The following is an 18,654-nucleotide window of genomic DNA, read 5'->3' on the forward strand; positions in this document are numbered from 1 at the left end:
TATTTTTCCTCAGTTGGTAGATTGTCTTTTCATTTCGTTTATGGTTTCCTTGGCTATGCAAAAGCTTATAAGTTTAATTAGGTGCCACTTGTTTATTTTGCTTTTATTTCTATTGCCTTGGGAGACTGACGTAGGAAGAACATTACTTCAGTTTACGTCAGAGGATGTTTTACCTATGTTCTCTTCTTGGGGTTTGATAGTGTCTTCTATTTAAGTCTTTAAGCCATTTGGAGTTTATTTTTGTGTGTGGTGTGAGGGAGTGTTCTAACTTCATTGATTTACATGCCGCTCCAGTTTTCCCAACACCGCTTGCTGAAGAGACTCTTTACTCCATTGTATGTTCTTGCCTCCTTTTATTTTTGATGCAGTGGTAAATGGGATTGTTTCTTAGTTTCTCTTTCTGATAGTTCATTTTTGTGTGTACAAACACAACAGATTTCTGTCTCTTAATGTTGTATGCTACCACTTTACTGAATTCGTCTATTCTGATAGTTTTTTGGTAGCATCTTAAGGGTTTTCTATATATAGCATCATGTCATTTGCAGACAGTGACAGTGCTACTTCTTCCCTTCCGATTTGAATTTCTATTATTTCTTTTTCAAGGAGCTGCATTTTTTTAATGAAAACTTTTCTGTTTGCCTTTGTTATGGCAGAAGTGGATATGATTGAAGATGAAAAGCAGGGCCTTGGTATGAGTGATGCTGCATACCAGTGTTAGATTTCAGCACTCGGGAAGTGAACCATAGCGAATGATGGGAATGAATTAATGGTATCACTCTTGGAGGGGGGGGTGGGCTCCCGAGGGAATGCCGTGCAATAGAGGACAGTCCTTCGTGGGCGTCCACAGCAAAGCTACTCAGCATTTGGTGCACAGTCCCAGTGGGTCCCCAGGGAGAGTCTCAGGGGGTTGTGGGCTGACCCAGGTGTTAAAGTTCTCTGCTTACGAGCCAGTGCCACCCAATTTCACGTCAACTAAAGGTAACCTATTCAGTAAGTTATAAAGGGGTACGAGCAGTTCTTATTTCAAACTGAACTTAGCAAATACCTGAGGTTTGCTACATATTCAAATATGCTCTGCAGATAAGTGGGGCTGCTTACCAGAGCTGGGACTAGACATGTATTAATGATTTTAATGACCTTTGGAAGCACAGAGCAGAGAGGAGATGATGGGTAAAGAGACTGGCCTAGGAGACCCAGGGAAGCACTCGGAGTTCTGTGGTCACTGGGCCCTGCAGGCGCTCACTTACAGTTAGAGGGGCTGAGGGTGAAGGGCGTGCCTGTGTTAGAATCTGATGAGGGAGGCTCTCCCCGTATGGAAGTGTGGAGTGGTGCAGCTTTCTTGCCAAGTCTCATAGTGATCTATGTCAAGAGTTGTAAGAATTTTAAAAAGACAAAAAGACACCAGGACATTATGATAAGAAAATATATAAAGGTTCTATTCAAGGATATTTACAATAGCAGGAAACAGAGTGATGGTAAACAGAGAAGCCCCAAAGCCTCTACTCTAAGCAGCTTACATGGGGTTGGGTTGAGGCAGGGAGGCTGCTGCACAGAAGAGAAACAGTTAAGGTGCACACATAGGGGTGCTTGGAAGGTGAGTGAAGTAGGCTGAGGGCATCACACGTGACAGAAAGTGTTGCTGTTAGTAGAATAATCAGGAAAGGTGAGTTGATACTTGGATGGAGACCTGGAAAAAGTGAGGGAGCAAGTCATGTAAGAACCTGGCGGGTTTTGGGGAGAACTAGGGGAGGGAGGGGAAGAGGTGTGAACTGCCAGTCGCAGGGATGGAGTGTGCAGGCGGGGCTACAGTCAGTGACTAAGTAGTAACTAGGGTGGTGACCACACTTACCGCAGGGATCAGTTTGAAATGTATGGAAATATCGAATCACTGTGTTGTGCACCAGGAGCTACATGGTGTCACAGTCATTATACTTTAAAAACAGACAAACGAGCAAACTCATCTGAAAAGACATCAGATTTGTGGTTACCAGAGGCAGGTGGTGGGAGACTTCCAGTTGTAGGATGAATGAACCCGGAGATGTAGTGCACAACGAACGTGGTAAACATAACCAGCACTGCTGTATGTTTGCACCTGAGTTGTTAAGAGAGAAATTCTAAGAGTTCTCATCACAAGGAAAAAGTCCTTTTTCTTTCATTTATTTATCTGTATGAGGTGATGGCTGTTCATAAACTTACTGTGCTAATCATTTTATGATACAAGATCGGCCTTCTGTACCCCTTAAATTTATACAGTGCTGTATGTCAATTGTATCTCAATAAATATGGAAGAAAAAATTTAAAACACCTATAAATCTGGCCAAATTTTGATAGTTATTTACTCTGGATATCAACATTCATTGTATATGTTTGAAATTTTTCTTAATAAAAACTCACTCTTAAAAAGAAGTCTCCCATCTACAGTGGGAAGAGGTGACAGGAACTTATGCAGAGCAGACTTGTTGGATGTGCATGTATGTATTAAATTAATATAGTGTCCACACCTTACTGGGGGAGAAAATTGAAATCCTAGAAAAGAACAGAAATATTTCCTTTTTGCCCTTTTTAAAAAAAGTGAGGCAAACATTTTCCACAGTTGTAAACACCGTAGGCAGTTTAAGACCATGGAGAAGAAAAGGAGAGAGCGGGAAAATCTGGCTGAGTGGGGTTGCTGGCAGGGGGCTCAGCATGTGCGGAGGCCCTTGTTTAATGTGTTTTAGACTGGTCAGGAGGAGGGGTGGATGAGGGCAGGCCATGTGGAACCTTGTAACGTGCAGTGAGGACTTGGGTATCGATTCTGCACTGGGGTAGAGGGGCCCTTGTGGAGATTGGTGCAGCCCGTGATTGCAGGGCAGACTAGGGGTCTGGAGTGTGGAGGTTTGCAGACCTCTTTGGGGGCTGTTGAAATGATCCAGACAGGCTGGCCGGCAGGGCGGGGCTGGGACGTGGTTGAAGTGGAGTCTTCGGGAACGGCTGATGGGTGGACATGGGATGTGAGAAAGGAAAGAGTCACAGGTGATCATAGGATTTGGGTCTTAACAGAAGTGCAGAGCTGCTGTTGGGTGAGATGTGGAAGACAAGGGGAGGGCAGGCTTGGCTGGGGCGGGGGCTTGTGGAGTTCGATTTTACGTCTGCAGCTTGTGTCGTGGGACATCAGAGGGAAACACTGAGTTGGCGGTTAGATTTTTGTGGTTCAGAGTAGAATTGGGGACGGAAGTTAGAAAAGTGGGTCATTAACTTGTGTGAGCACTGGGAGCAGTGGCTGGAGGCTGGTGGAGGCCTCTCTGGGAGGGTGGTCTCCTGCACCAGCACTGCTCACGGAGCCACAAAAGTGAGTGTTGACCACGTGGAGAGCTTGTGCAACCTGGACCAGCACTCGACAGCATTGAGCTTAGGGGCTGAAAGCCGCAAGTGGGTCTGAGAGGAGGAGGCGAGAGAGGGGAGACTGATCACCTTTTTCATGGAGTACTGTCAGAGGGGAGCTGAAGGAGTCTCTGTAGCCAAGGAGTTTTAATTTGCGTGCCTGTAATTCTTTCTATACTGGTAGGAAAGTTCCAGTAAGAAGGGGGCAACTGTTCAGAAGATGATGGGGACAGTTTTAGGAGCAAAGCCATCGACTAGGTGACAGGGTGGGAGTCAGCACTCAGTGAAGGTGTGGCTTTAGTAAGAGTGTGGACAGTTCTCTGTGGTGATTCCCAGCCCCGGCTTCACATCATGACCATGGGGAGTGTTTCCAAGCCCTGACGCCTGGGTGCCACCTTGACCGGTGACCCCCAGCCTCCAAGCTGAAGGCCTGGCATCAGCGTTGTCTGCAAGCTCCCCTCGGACCTCCTGTGCGGCCTAGCATGGGATGGGCAGGCGACAATGTGGAAGGCTGGTGCCAGCACTCAACTAATTTGGTGGTGAAAGCCTGGGGAAGTGCTCCTACTTCTGTGTGTGCAGTGAGATGGGAAGCAGCGTGATCAGCTCAGGGGGGCGGAGGGGACGGTGATGAGGTTTCAAGAGGATGTGACAGAGCTGCCTTGGAGGAGTGAGGGATTCAATCGAGGGTGGGTTGGCTGGGCCACACCAGGACCCACCTGGAGGTCTGGATGCAGGTGTGGAGGAGACAGGTGCGGTTCCCAGGATCAGGTTCCTCAGACACACGATCTCCAGTCAAAGTTCACATACGAGCACAAGTATATTCCTTCTCCCATGAAACAGAGTCTTGCCCCAAATGCTCTAGACGAGCCACACACTGCCGGTTGTTGGACCCTAAGTGTGACGGACGAAGCTCTCACCCCTCAAGTAAGGGGCAGATAGGACACTCTTAGTTCACAGGGAAGCGCGGTGCTCGTTGTTTTCTAGGGTGTTAACATACCTCGGTTTAGGTGCCTGTGCGTGAAATTCCACCTTCAGTATTTAATGTGTTCCTTATGTGTGCTGTTTTCCTCCAGAAATCTCCAGCTATATTGGAATTTTACCAGGAACTTGGATTACCTCCAAAACAGAAAGTGAAAATCTTTAAAGTAACAGACAATGCTGTAATTAAGCCAGGTAATCTGAGGTTGGGGGGCAGGGGGGCAGAAATCCGCCCAACTGTGTGATTTGTTTAATGTCAGCCCTTTCGATAAAGCTGAATTCACAATACAAAGTCCCAAACGTTTATTTTTAAATATAAAACTGTATCGGATTTAATCACTAGGGGCAAACAAGTCTCTTTCTTTTTTAAGTGGAGGGAACTGTAGGGAACTCTTTGTATACATGAGAGAGGGAGCGATGCTTTTGTTTTTAAAGTACAGAGAGTTTCACATTTGAAAAAGCCACTCCAAATAAATAAATGAACTTTAAAAATGTGAAGTTCACTTCTTGTAGGCTGGCGTTTTATTTAGTGAAGAATAGCTAGACTCTTGCTGAGATAGGTTGAGAAAATGCAGCCTGAAGCGGAAAAGTGACCACAGCACCTTGATGTGAAGATTCTTACCAAAAAGTCGAAGGTATTTTGCCTAATCCATGGAATGTCAAAAAGATTTGGCAATGTATATTGTATCAGTTCATGTAGTTAGCACATTTTGATGTCTTTGAACTTCAGAAAAGCTCCCTGATCTCTTGAACTTAAGTCTGACAAGTACACTGTAGAACGGTGTGTTCAGATTTGATATTTTAATACCTGAACTGAATCTCTTCAAGTGAAATACAGTTGCAGAGGTGAGAGTCAGCCTTGATAGAAGCTAGAATTCAAAGTTTTTTAAGAGTAGAAGCTTTTTTTAAAAGTTTATTTTATTATTGTGTGTGTGTGTGTGTGTGTGAGTGTGTGAGAAAGAGAGACAGAGAAAGTAATTAGGTTTATTTAACAGAGGTACTGGAGATTGAACACAGAACCTCGTGCATGCTGAGCACACTCACTACCACTGGGCTATACCCTCCCCACAAAGGTGTTTTTTGAAGTGCATGTTTTTTTCATCTTTAAGGTACAATAAATAAAATTAAACTAACAAGTGTAAAAATTAAGTCCACATTAATTTCTGCTATAGCTCAGACCATGTGACATTGTTGCTTTTGTGAGTGAAAAATGGTCAAATATCAGCAATTCAGGTCATTCAACCTCGTAGAAATTCAGTCATTTTTAACTTCCCCTATTTTTTCTTAATTCAAGGTTTTTTCTGCACATACAAATCCAGATTGGGTTCTCCCTTAAAGGACACTATCCTCTGAAAGCCTCCAGCATTTTACTCCCTGTTTTAAACAAACAACAAAAAAAATTATCTTTCAGTTACATTCTCTACTACGTTGGTTCTGGCTTAAAATAAATCTCTTATTTGATGATGTTAATGTTGGTTCCTATTTTTGGATAACATCTCCAATGGGGGAAAAAAGAGAAAGACTTGATCTAGCCTCAGTATTTTTTAAGTCATTCTCTTATTTTTATTGTCCTTATTTGAAATAGGAAATATATATATATATTTTAATTTTGTGGGGGAGGTAACTAGGTTTATTTATTTTTTTAATGGCGGTACCGGGCATTGAACCCAGGACCTCGTGCGTGCTAATAAGCATGTGCTCTACCCCTTGAGCTATACCCTCCCCCCGAAATAGGAAATTTATCTTAATATACTGTTATTCACAAGAACAGCCGAGAACCTTCAGAGCCGTGTAACTAGCAGCCCGAGCACTGTTGGCCCAGGACCCACCCACCTGGGCAGCACCAGGCTGGCCTCTGGAGGCCCAAGCACACCGGCCTCACCGGCACCAGGTGCTTCGTAGGGGGCACTTCGTGGTTCAGCCCAGGTACGTTTAGTACGTTTGCTGAACGACTTTATTATTTTATTATTGGCAAGTCTAATGGTTATGATGGCAGAAGAGACTCTCCTAACGTTTTTGAGATCTGGTAGCTAGAAGGTTCCTGGATGTGGTTTATGTTTAATGAGTTATTTCTGGGCAGACGCATTTCATACTGATTTTTTTTTTTCTATAAAGGCACTCCACTGTACGCTGCTCACTTTCGTCCGGGACAGTATGTGGATGTCACAGCCAAAACGTAGGTCACATCACAGCTCTCTGTTCCTTTGGTTTCCCTCATATATTAAAAACCACATGAGAAAGAAGCACAGAATTCCAAGTCAGGGAGCGCAGCAGCAGGCGCCGCTGTGCCCGCTCACGGCTCTGACCCTGCTGCTGCTGCCTGCGTGCGGAGCGTCCTCGGCGGGTCACGGCTCCGGCGCTGTGGTGCGCACTTCTCCGCGTGGGACCCAGCACCGGGCCCACGTCCGTGTCAAAGTCGCATGAGCAGTGCCCTAAAGTTCTTTTGAGGCTGTTGTGGAGTCTGGTGGTTGGTGGTCCTTAACACTAGGAAGTGGTTACATTAGAAGCAGTTTGTGCTGCTGTGATCCTTGCCCCTAAGGTGACATTTTCAGCACTGCGTTCACAGCCTATCAGGAGCTTCTCTATGGGCCTCACTCTTGTCTCTGTCATCTGACAAATCTGCAGCCTGTGTCCCAGGAGCGTTCTGCCCGGGAGCCCCTTGAAAATGAACAGTGGCCCACGGTTGCTCTGGGGTATGTCAGGATCACCGGGACTGAGCCCACAGAAACCAGGTGGATGCCAGCGTCTGTTTCCTTAATGCAGGCAGATACATCCTCAGTCCCTCATCACTACTGCCTGCTGTCACACATGGGTCTTTGCACACAGCTCCTGTGGCCTCAGCCTTTGATTCATTTTGGAATGGAGTGGAACAGATTGGCAGCAGAGTAGGGGAGAGTGGGGCCTCCTTTTTTATATATATACTTATTTTCATATTTTTTTTCCATTAAAGGTTATTACAAGATATTGAACATAGTTCCCTGTGCTCTACAGAAAAAACTTTTTCTTTATTCTATCATTATATATAGTGGCTAACATTTATAAATCTCAAATTTACCCCTTCCCATCCCATTGTTTATTAAGTCTGCCAATTTGTTTCTGTTTTGTAGATGAGTTCATAGTGTAGTTTTTTTTTTTTTTGATTCCACATATGAGTGATATCAGATGGTGTTTTTCTTTCTCTTTCTGGCTTACTTCACTTAGAATGACGATCTCTGGATCCACCCATGTTGCTGCAGATGGCATTATTTGATTCTTTTTTATGGCTGAGTAGTATTCCATTGTATAAATATACCACATCTTCTTTATCCAGTCATCTGTCATTGGACATTTAGGTTGTTTCCATGTCTTGGCTATTGTAAATAGTGTTGCTCTGAACATTGAGGTGCATGTGTCTTTTTGAATTTTATTTTTCTCTGGATATATGCCCAGAAGTGGGATTGCTGGATCATAGGGTAAGTCTGTTTCTAGTTTTTTAAGGAACGTCCATACTGTCCTCCATAGTGACTGCACCAGTCTATACTCCCACCAACAGTTGTAGGAGAGTTACTTTTTCTCCACACCCTCTCCAGCATTTATTGTTGTAGACTTTTGAATGATGGCCATTCTGGCTGGTGTAAGGTGGTGTCTCATTTACCTTTTGATCTGTGTTTCTCTGATAATTAGTGATGCTGAGCATTTCTTCGTGTGCCTATTGGCCATTTGTATGTCTTCATTGGAGAATTGCTTGTTTATGTCTTCTGCCCATTTTTGGATTGGGTTGCTTTTTTTTGATATTAAGGTGTATGAGCTGCTTGTATATTTTAGAAATTAGTCCCTTGTTGGTCGCATCATTTTCGAATATTTTCTCCCATTCTGTCGGTTGTCTTTTCGTTTTGTTAGTGGTTTCCTTTGCTGTGCAAAAGCTTTTAAGCTTAATTAGATGCCATTTGTTTGTTTTTGCTTTTATTTCCATTACTCTAGGAGGTGGTTCAAAAAATATGTTGCTGTGATTTATGTCCAAGAGTGTTCTGCCTTTGTTTTCCTCTAGGAGTTTTATAATAGCTGGTTTTACATTTAAGTCTTTAATCCATTTTGAGTTTATTTTTGTATATGGTGATAGAGAATGTTCTAATTTCAGTCTTTGCATGTAGCTATCCAGTTTTCCCAGCACCACTTATTGAAGAGAATGTCTTTTCTTCATTGTGTAGTCTTGCCTCCTTTATGGTAGATTAATTGACCAAAACTGCGTGAGTTTATTTCTGGACTTTCTATTCTGTTCCATCCTGTTTTTGTGGCAGTACCATACTATTTTGATTACTGTAGCTTTGTAGTATAATCTGAAGTCAGGGAGCATGATGCCCTCAGCTCCATTCTTCTTTTTTAAGATTGTTTTGGCTATTCGAGGTCTTTTGTGTTTCCATACGAATTTTAACATTTTTTTGTTCCAGCTCTGTAAAGAGTGTCATTGGTAATTTGATAGAATTGCATTGAATCTGTAAATTGCCTTGGGCAGTATGGCCATTTTAACAATATTGATTCTTCCAATCCAAGAACACAGTATATCTTTCCATTTGTTTATGTCTTCTTCAGTTTTTTTCATGAGTGTCTTAGAGTTTTCGGAGTACAGAGTCTTTTGCCTCCTTGGGTAGATTTATTCCTAGGTATTTTATTTTTTTTGATGCGATGGGAAATGGTATTGTTTCCTTAATTTCTTTTTCTGCTATTTTACTGTTAGTGTATAGAAATGCAACTGATTTCTGTATATTAATTTTGTATCCTGCAGCTTTACCAAATTCATTGATGAGCTCTAGTAGTTTTCTGGTAGTGTCTAAGGATTTTCTATGTATAGTATCATGTCATCTGCAGACAATTACTTCTTTGTTTCCAATCTGGATTCCTTTTTCTTCTTTTTCTTCTCTGATTGCTGTTGCTAGGACTTCCAAAACTATGTTGAACAAAAGTGGTGAGGGTGGGCATCCTTGTCTTGTTCCTGATCTTAGAGGAAATGCTTTCAGCTTTACCCCGTTAGGTATGATGTTAGCTGTGGGTTTGTCATATGTGGCCTTTGTTATGTTGAGGTATGCTCCATCTCTGTCCACTTTCTGGAGAGTTTTGATCATAAATGGATGTTGAATTTTATCAGAAGCTTTTTCTGCATCTGTTGAGGTGATCATACGGTTTTTAAATCTTCAGTTTGTTAATGTGGTGCATCACACTGGTTTCCAAATACTGAAGAATCCATGCATCCCTGGGGTAAGTCCCACTTGATTATGGTGTGTGATCCTTTTAATGCGGTGTTGGAGTCGATCTGCTAGTATTTTGTTGAGGATTTTTGCATCTATATGGATAAGTGTTATTGCCCTGTAATTTTCTTTTTTTGTGATGTATTTGTCTGGTTTTGATGTCAGGGTGATGGTGTCCTCATAGAATGAGTTTGGAAGTTCCTCTGCAAGTTTTTGGAATACTTTCAGAAGGATAAGTTAACTTCTCTAAATGTTTGGTAGAATTCACCTATGGAACCATCTGATCCTGGACTTTTGTTGGGAGATTTTTTAATTACTGATTTGATTTCAGTACTGGTAATAGGTCTATTCATATTGTCTAGTTCTTCCTGGTTTAGTCTTGACAAACTGTACCTTTCTAAGAAATTGTCCGTTTCTTCTACGTAGTCCTTTTTGTTGCTGTACAGTTGCTTATAGTAGCCTGTTAAGATCCCTTGTATTTCTGTGGTGTCGGTTGTAACTTATCCTTTTTCTGATTTTATTAATTTGGGCTGTTGGGCCTCTTTTTAAGGAAACTGTGAGCCTTTGTCTTTTTTTTCACTGCTTCCTGATTGTTGCAGAGTCTTTCCTACTTCCTGGGACCTCTAAAATCGCTCTTGTTTCTTGATAGCATTTTTTTGTCCTCCCTGCCCTTGTGAAGCAGTGAATATACTGGAGCTATAAAGCTTTGGTTTGGTTAGCTGGGGAGATGTGTGTGTTGTGAATCAGATGATTTTACTATTTAAGTTTCTGAATTGTTACATGTAATAAAATACCTCACGGTAATTCTGTTAATTTACACACAGTTAATAGTGTGTACATCTCATTACATATTTTACAGGATAAATGAGGTATTTCAGGGAGCTCTGCAGAGTCAGATTCCCTCGTTAGCACATGCCTTGTGGGGGTATTTGTGACTGGCTTCCCAGTGCCTGTGTTCTAGATGCTTGTGTTTCATGCGCTGCTGTTGGGTTCCCTGGGCTTCTGAAAAGCTACCTTTAAATACTTCTGCTCAGGAATGTAAAGTGGAAGGAGAGTGTGTTGGTTTTGTTTTGTGTTTGAAGATCATGTACTGGAGAAGGAGGCTGTGTACAGCCCCATGCCGGCCTTGGGACTAGGCTGCTACAGGCTGGGGGATTCACTAGCTGGGGTTTAGTAGTTGGCGTTCACCTCTGGAGGAGGGGCCCTCACTGCTGAACTTCCACCGTGTGACCTGTCTGCTTACCTTTCCAAGGGGAGACCTGAGATCAGGGTGAAACGGGCTTCATTTGACCTTTCACTGAAGGTTTCTGACGGCCATGACTCTTGTCGCCAGCATGTTATTTCAGCCTCAGGATGCTTGTAAGCGCTTATAAATTAGTAGGACTCTCTGTGCTTCCCGCATGGAGATGTTGGAATTCCTTGCCGGTGCAGCACTGGGTCTGAGCTGCACACAGTCCTGGTGGAGGCTGCCTCTTCCCTCTGCCGTTGACGTCCCCGAGCTTGTGTGTGTGTGCGCGCACGCGCGCACATGCATTTGCTTGCTTCTCTTTTTCCTTTTTAAATTCTTCTGTCACCTTTCCCAGCTGCTTCTCGGTTTTTGAACAGTTCCCCCCACTTGGAGTTTCAGTCCTTGGCACCAGTGAGAATGTTTTTCCTTGTTGGTTGTAAATAGAAGTGTCATCTTCTGGGCGTAGGCTCTAGTGCTCGCAGCCCCTTGCTATGACTCACTAGCAGGTGGGAATTTTCTACCTTGTCCCCTATTTTCAGTCCCTGTTTTAAAACTTTGAAACTTCTGGGCTCTGCCCTCTTGATTAATTGTGTTAGAGGTGCAGACACTAGAGGGAAAAGCTGCAGTGACGTGGGAGGTCATGAGTGACACGGGTTTACAGGCTGGCGCCTCAGTTCTCGTGTGTTAGGGGCTTCAGTCTCCGGGAGGGCTTGTCAGGCGGGGCCCCCGTCTTCAGATTGGGTAGGCCGGGGGCCCTAGCTGACAAAGGGCGTTTCCCACAAGCTCCTGCGGTAGCGGGCGCTGCCGGCCCAGGGCCCGCGGCCAGGGCGCCTGCGCTGGGCGCCGCCCCACGCCCGCCTTGTCCTAATTCTGCTCGGATTGGAGCATGCAAGCTTCGGTTTTAAAGCATGTCAGTCTGGTCAGCCCACTTCCATGTGGCTTATCCGTAAGAGCAGGCCTGTGTGTCACCCACGTTCCTTAGTCACTGGCTTCACCGGCTCCTTGCTGTTGATTAATTTGAGACTTTTCTCTCTACAATTGAAGTTCTTCATTTGTCTCATGTAATAATTATATTTAATTGTTAAATCTATGCATATTTTGAGTATTTCAAGTTTTTTACCTTATAGCTTCGATTTTAATTGCTGGATTAAATATACTTTAGAAATAACTAACTAAATTAGAAAAATTTAAACAGAAAGATATTATTTTAAGAAAATACAGTGTTAATAGAATCTTTCTACTTCAAGAATGAAATTCTCTGTGGACATTTTGTTAAAGTGACCAGTAACCAACAGTTGCAGCCTCCTCTGCTAGACCTCCTTATGTTTTTTAAGGAAAATGTTTAACGATTGCATTAGAAATCACCTTACATTGAAAGGTGCTGAATTTGGGTATAATTCTTTATATAAATAAGTAAATTTATCAGTGTCACTTTATAGTGTGAGGTCAATATATATTTAATAGTTATTTTTAACTTTTACTTTTAAATAAATAGTTTTCATCATAAGGGTCTGAGAATACAGATTCAATTTAGATTGTATGGGGGAGGGTATGGCTCAGTGGTGAAGCATGTGCTTAGCATGCTTGAGGTCCTGGGTTCAACCCCAGTACCTCCATTTAAAAAAAAAAAAAAGATTATATGGGAAAGGTCTTTACATCTGATATATAGAACCATCCTAGCAGAATAATGTTTCATTATGCTATTAATAGATAATACGGCCCCGCCTGTGAAATATGGGAGCTTTATGTCATGTATTTGAAATAAAAGTTAAAGTGCAGCACGTATTATGTGCCCCTACACCACCACCACCTACTGCCCCATACAAGGACCCTTCAAAGATTATATTCTTGCTCTGTGTTGGCGATTGTTTTCCAGTGTAACTTCTCATAGATGGTGGGTTTGGGGGTTTCTCGTTTTCCCTTTGTTTCTCTCAGTTTTGAGGAGGAGACAGCTCTAAATAAAAATACACATAGTGAGTGAGCTATGGTGTGACTGTTGATTCTGTTCTCAGCATGGATTCTGTTCATTGTTTTCTGTTGAATTCTAGTATTGCTCATATAGCTTGCAGGGGTTTTGTTTGTTTTTCTTTTTGTTTTTTTTTAAGGAAAGAAATCAGAATAGAATGAAACTAAGATAAACAGAAAGAAAACTGTAAAAATGCATTCTGTGTTGTTTGGGAGAAAAAGATGACACAGGCAGGGGTGACGCCTGGGGCACTTTCCTGCCAGGGTCTCGCTGAGCTTGGAATTCATGACTGGCCAACACACTTGACGGAATTTCTTGAAGCCCAGACTGAAATCAGAGAACAGCTCATTCAGCTCCTTAAGAGAGTTTTTCTTTCTGGATGAAAGAGAAGCTAAAAATCTCTGAGTCTGGGCTAGTTAAAACTACCTATATATTTTCAGGCATAGTCATAGTGCTTTAATGGCAATCTCTTGCATAATCTCACTGTTTCTGAAGTCCTTGGTGCCCTTTGGCCTCAAGATAAAGACAGGACTGACATTGATCGTGTTGTCCCTGGGGTAAAATGAAGGGAGGGGAGTTTCCTGGGTTCTTTCATTAACGTAGCAACAAATTTGTACAGAAACCTGGTCCATCTGAGTGAGTGGAAGCCAGGTAGCTTCTTACAGAAGCGAAGGCTCTCGGGGGCTGTGGCCAGGGCCGCACCCGTGTGAGAAGAGTGCTGCACACTCGGAGCAGCCCACTGGGAGCTCGGGGAGGGGACAGGGCGGGAGCTGCCTTCAGGTGCAGGTGCCCTCAGCTCTGCACCTTTTGGGTGTGTTCATGTTTAGTAAGTCACTTTGTTTACTAGGTATTCAAAGCAGGAAATTTCTAAGCATACTAGTGAGACAGGTTGCAAAATGAGCAAATTGCAGAGGGAAATAGTCTCTGTCAGAAACAATCCCTCTTCATTCATTCAGTCATAGCATCCCATCGGAGGTGACCCAGGGAAGCTGGACGCAGGGCCCTGCTCCCCGGCGGCCCTGTGACCTAGGCGGCTTTCTCAGCCTCTCTGTTGCCGCATCGTCACCGTGGGACTGACTGCAGCACCGGCCTCTGCTGCCCCGGAGAGACCAAGTGAGAAGACGGACAGATGACGCTTAGCTCAGGATGGGGACACACGGACTGCTCAGGAGGGTTGGCGCCTGTCACCCCTGCTGACGTTACTGCTTTCTCATTTGTTTCAAGTTTTTAAAGGGAAAGTGTGTTTTCCTCATTAGGAAATACCTCTTTAAATCAATTAAAAACATTAGGTCCTTAGGAATTCAGTGGTGGTATCTTCTAATACATCAGATTACTGCCTCTTACTTTAGGCTGTTTTGTGTAGCAAAGTAGGAGCTTTCCAAAGCACTGTGGGTCGTTGTAATTACCTAGAATTTACAGTGTGATGAGGATGTCCTTGAAATAGCTTCCTGCCTCTCTGGTGTGCTGGGTACTTTTGTATTTTGGCTTTGCTGTGTTTCTCAGGAGGCAGTGTGGCCTGGGTTGAAAGTGTGACCTGGTGCCTCCATGTACCAGGGGTTTGACCTTGGCCAAGGGGCCTAGTTTCTCCCAGTGGAGACTTCATTGTCTTCAACATAAAGGCATAGGACCAGATCTTTCCTGAGGTTCCTTTCAGTTCTACATATCTGTATCCAAAAAATAACCCTCCAGTTTTCCGAGTGGCATGACTTACTTTCTCTGTATTGAAAGAGACACAGCAGTGCATCATAGTGCATGGCGGGCTTCTGAGCTGCAGCGAGAGATGATGTGGCTGAGGACCTTCAGTAAACTTCTGTCTTTTCCTGGTACTGCGGAATTGGTTGTTTGAGTTTTCTTTCGGGGAAGGGCAGCCTGAACTCAGGGCAGCAGCGTGGTGTCCTTGGTTTACTTAAGACAGCCAGAAGATGCCCTCTTCTCTACGAGGTCCCTGGCCCGGCATAGGCGGCTCCCTGTCCTGTTGAGTGAGCTGGATTTGATGGCAGAGCTCCAGGCAGTGCTCTGTGCTCTCGGCATCACTGGTGACGAGGGTGTTCCCAAATGCTGAGGGGCTTGTGGGCTTCAGACGGAAGCGGATACCTGCACTCCAGGCCATGCCTCTGCAGAGCCACCCCCGAGGGGGACACTGTGCAGAGACCACGCCACCTGTGAAGTCCTTGCTGGATCATGGAGCACCTGGGATGTTCCACCACGGCTCACCTGTGCGCTCAGGAGCTGCTCCCTGTCACCCACCCCAGGCTCAGACAGCACTGCTGAGTCGGGTGGCGATGGACTTCCGGCGCTGCCAGGGGCCTGAAGGGGCAATGGAGGGACTTGGTGTGAGGACATTGGAGGCCCCTCTGGGAGGACTCAGTGCACAGGGTCGAGGGCAGGCCACCCCTCAGGGACGCTGTGTTCACTCCCGCGTCCAAGTGTGTCCAGAACCGGGCAGAGGCAGTTCCCACGAAGTGGAGAGCCATGTAAAGGGTGTCTGCTGGTGGACACAGAGGCGTCTGTCACATCTCAGCAGGGGATGGCGTCCGTGCGGTGCTGGTCTCTGGATTCGTGCGGTGCCCCGGGAACATCTGACGGCGCGTTCTCGGCCGCAGGTTCTTAGTCACACCTGTAAGCGCCTCCTCCCTGTTCTTTATACAGCCTCCGTAAACCTTCAGAAACGCTTCCCCAAGTCTCAGTTTTTTATTGGAAACTAAACATTTTTGATAACATAGTCTAGCAACAGTGCCTTCTGGTGTTTATCCCTTGAGAGGTTTTGCTGTTGAATTATTGAATTTATTTTTGTTTGTGTAGTGCCTTGCCTGGAGTGAATCTACAGGTCCTGTTTCCTCGTGGTGTGTGGCTATTGATGCTGCTGCTCAGTTTAAATATATATATTTTATATATAATTTACACTTTATATATATTAAGTATACTTAAAATAACTTTAGGCTGGCTTCCTAGGGTCACCCTTTGTCTGAGTAGCATATTGGTCAGCCAGCCAGTCACTACCTGCTACCCCTATGGCTGTCTCATTTCTTAGATCTCCCTGATGAATTTCTTCCTAAAAAAACAAAAAACAGAAACAGCCTAGCCCGTTAGACAGCATTTGGGAACTGCAGGACAGAATGGAGGAAATAATCATCTGTCTCCCTAAGGTACGGCTGTACCCAGGACAGAACGACCTGAGTCCTCTGGGTTGGGCGCTGGGGTAGGATGGCGCCCAGTCCCTGTGCTTGGTGGACTTCAAATCTAATAAGGAAATAAGTCTGAGAACACGGGCGACGAAGGCTCCTAAGTTTAAATGGCATCTTTGAGGCTTTTTGATGAAGTTTTAGTTTTAACATTAAAAATGCTCTAACTAAAATACATCTTTTGTTTCTGATTTTCAGATATATTTCACTAAATGTGGAATTCCTAACATTGTGTTCTTCCTGCTTTGAATTGTCCTTTGATTTTTTTTCCCGCTATCACTAAGTAAAAACAGCAGAAAAGGGGTGGGGAAGGGAAAGCACATATTACGTGTTTTGTATCATTTTTAGTGAAATGAAGGTTTTATACGATGTGACCTGTGAAAACGTCCTCTCTCAAACATGCTTGGGTGCGCTCAGTATAGATTAGTTCCCTTCTTGCTCCTGCTGTGTGTTCTGTGGTTGGACCACAACAGAGAAACAGTGGGAGAGACACCTGCGCCCGCGTTCTGCGTCCTCCGCGGTCTCAGTTCCGCCGGCCATCTGTCACATCACGTGTGCTGTTTATTGAAGAGGCCCCCATTGTGCACATAGAACATGATGTGTTCTAAAACTACATGGAAAACAGCTGTAATTAGCCAAAGATAATTAGCACTTCACTGTTAAAATGAGACACATTTTCTTTGACACTCACCTGGCCTGTTCTTCACAGCTCACACTCGGGCTCGCTTTCTTAAGTAGAGATGAAGCCATTGGAGACACACTTTTGCCAGAATGGCCAGTGTCAGAACGCGGTTTTGTTTTGTTTCAGTTTTCAGTTTTATTAGGTAGAATTGTTACAGTTTGACTGCACATACACAATATATTGCATGTAAATACATACAGACAATATACTGCACATTTTTTAAAAATTTGCATATATGTACTGTTCATTGTTTATAAGAACGTTTAGAGCTTTAGCTTTTTAAACTTACATAGTTATCAAAGGAGTAAAGCCAACCACAAAATAAGAATTAATTAAAAAACATACGTACACCCTGCTATTAACAGCAACATTATTTATAATCGCCAAGACATGGCAGCATCGTAAGTGCACATCAATAAATAGATAAGTGGGTTAAGAAGGTGCAGCATATATATGTAATGGAACACAACTCACCGTAAGAAAGAAGGGTATTTTGCCACTCACAACCCTTCATTCACTTTTTCTTTCCACTTCAAAAACCAGGGTTTTATAACTGGCGTAAACATTTCCATTACATCCAAAACAACCTAGACATACCTAGAAATAAACTTAACCAAGGAGGTTACCTATACTCTGAAAACTGTAAAAACACTGATGAAGGAAGTTGAAGATGTTACAAAGAAATGAAGAGATATCTTGTGCTCTTGGATTGGAAAAATCAGCATTATCAAAATGGCCACACTACCCAGAGCAACCTACAGATCCAGTGCAACCCCTGTCAAAATACTCACATTTTTCACAGAACCAGAGCAGACAATTCCAAAATCTTTATGGGACCATAGAACACCTTGAATTGCCAAAGCAATCCTTTGTAGGTCTTTTTTTTCCCCCTCTTTCTTCTTTTTGTTCTCTTTTCTTATGGTTTGATGACTAGAAAAGTTCCTTTAACATTTGTTGTAAAGCTGGTTTAGTGGTGCTGAAACCTTTTAGCTTTTATCTGTTTTTTGATTTCTCCATCAAATCTGAACGAGAGCCTTACTGGATAGAGTATTCTTGGTTGTAAGTTTTCCCCTTTCATCACTTTAAATATATCATGCCACTCCCTTCTGGCTTGGAGAATTTCTGCTGAAAAATCACTGATAACCTTATGGGAGCTCCCTTATATGATATTTGTTGCTTTTCTCTTGCTAATTTTAATATTTTTTCCTTATCCTTAATTTTTGTCAAATTGTGCCTTGATACGTTCCTCTTTGGCTTGATCCTGTGTGGAACTCTCTGTACTTCCTTGACTTGGGTGACTGTTTTCTTTCCCAAATTGGGGAAGTTTTCAGTGATTATCTTTCCAAAAATTTCCTCAGGTCCTTTTTCTCTCTCTTCTCTTTTTGGGGCCCCTATAAATGAATATTAGTGCACTTCATATTGTCCCAGAGTTCTCTTAAACTATCCTTGTTTCTTTTCATTCTTTTTCCTTTATTCTGTTCTGCAGTAGTGATTTCCACTAATCTGTCTTCTAGCTCATTGATCTGTTCTTCTGCCTCATTTAGTCTATTCTTGGTTCCTTCTAGTGTGTTATTCATTTCAGTGATTTTATTCAACTGTTTGGGTATTCTTTATATTTTCAAACTCTTTGCTAAAAACTTCACTCTGTGCATCTATACTCCTCTTGAGTTCTCTGAACATATTGGCCATCATTACTTTAAACTCCTTCTCAGATAAACTGCCTGTCTCCTCATCACTTATTTCTTCTTTTGGGATTTTATCTTGTGGCTTGGCCTGGGAGATATTCCTCTGCCACCTCATATTGTCTATCTTTCTATTTGTGTTTTCAAGTAGGTTAGTTATGTGTCTCGACCTTGGAGAGGTGGCTCTTTGTTGGAGACGTCCTGTGTGTCCCAGCAGTACACTCCTCTCTTGTCCCCCGAGGGCCAGGTTCCAGCCAATCCCAGTATAGAGTCTGGCGTGCGTTTGTGGATTCCTTCCACAGGTTTTGGGTTCTTATTTCTGTTATCTGCCCCTGGTGGATGTGGCTAGACTAG

General features: G+C 43.5%; 1 protein-coding gene across 2 annotated transcripts in view; it reads left to right on the forward strand.

Annotated features, from left to right (window-relative positions):
- Positions 1-18,654, forward strand: part of MRPL3 (mitochondrial ribosomal protein L3) — a 45,826-nt gene that overhangs the window by 10,507 nt on the left and 16,665 nt on the right. For both annotated transcript variants that reach the window (XM_072971225.1, XM_072971223.1), the window contains exons 5-6: positions 4,434-4,533; positions 6,454-6,514. In XM_072971225.1, the coding sequence (XP_072827326.1) occupies positions 4,434-4,533; positions 6,454-6,514 (161 nt within the window). The remainder of the gene's footprint in view (positions 1-4,433; positions 4,534-6,453; positions 6,515-18,654) is intronic.

The sequence above is a fragment of the Vicugna pacos genome, chromosome 1 (genome assembly GCF_048564905.1).
Source record: "Vicugna pacos chromosome 1, VicPac4, whole genome shotgun sequence".
NCBI classification, from domain to species: Eukaryota; Metazoa; Chordata; class Mammalia; order Artiodactyla; family Camelidae; genus Vicugna; species Vicugna pacos.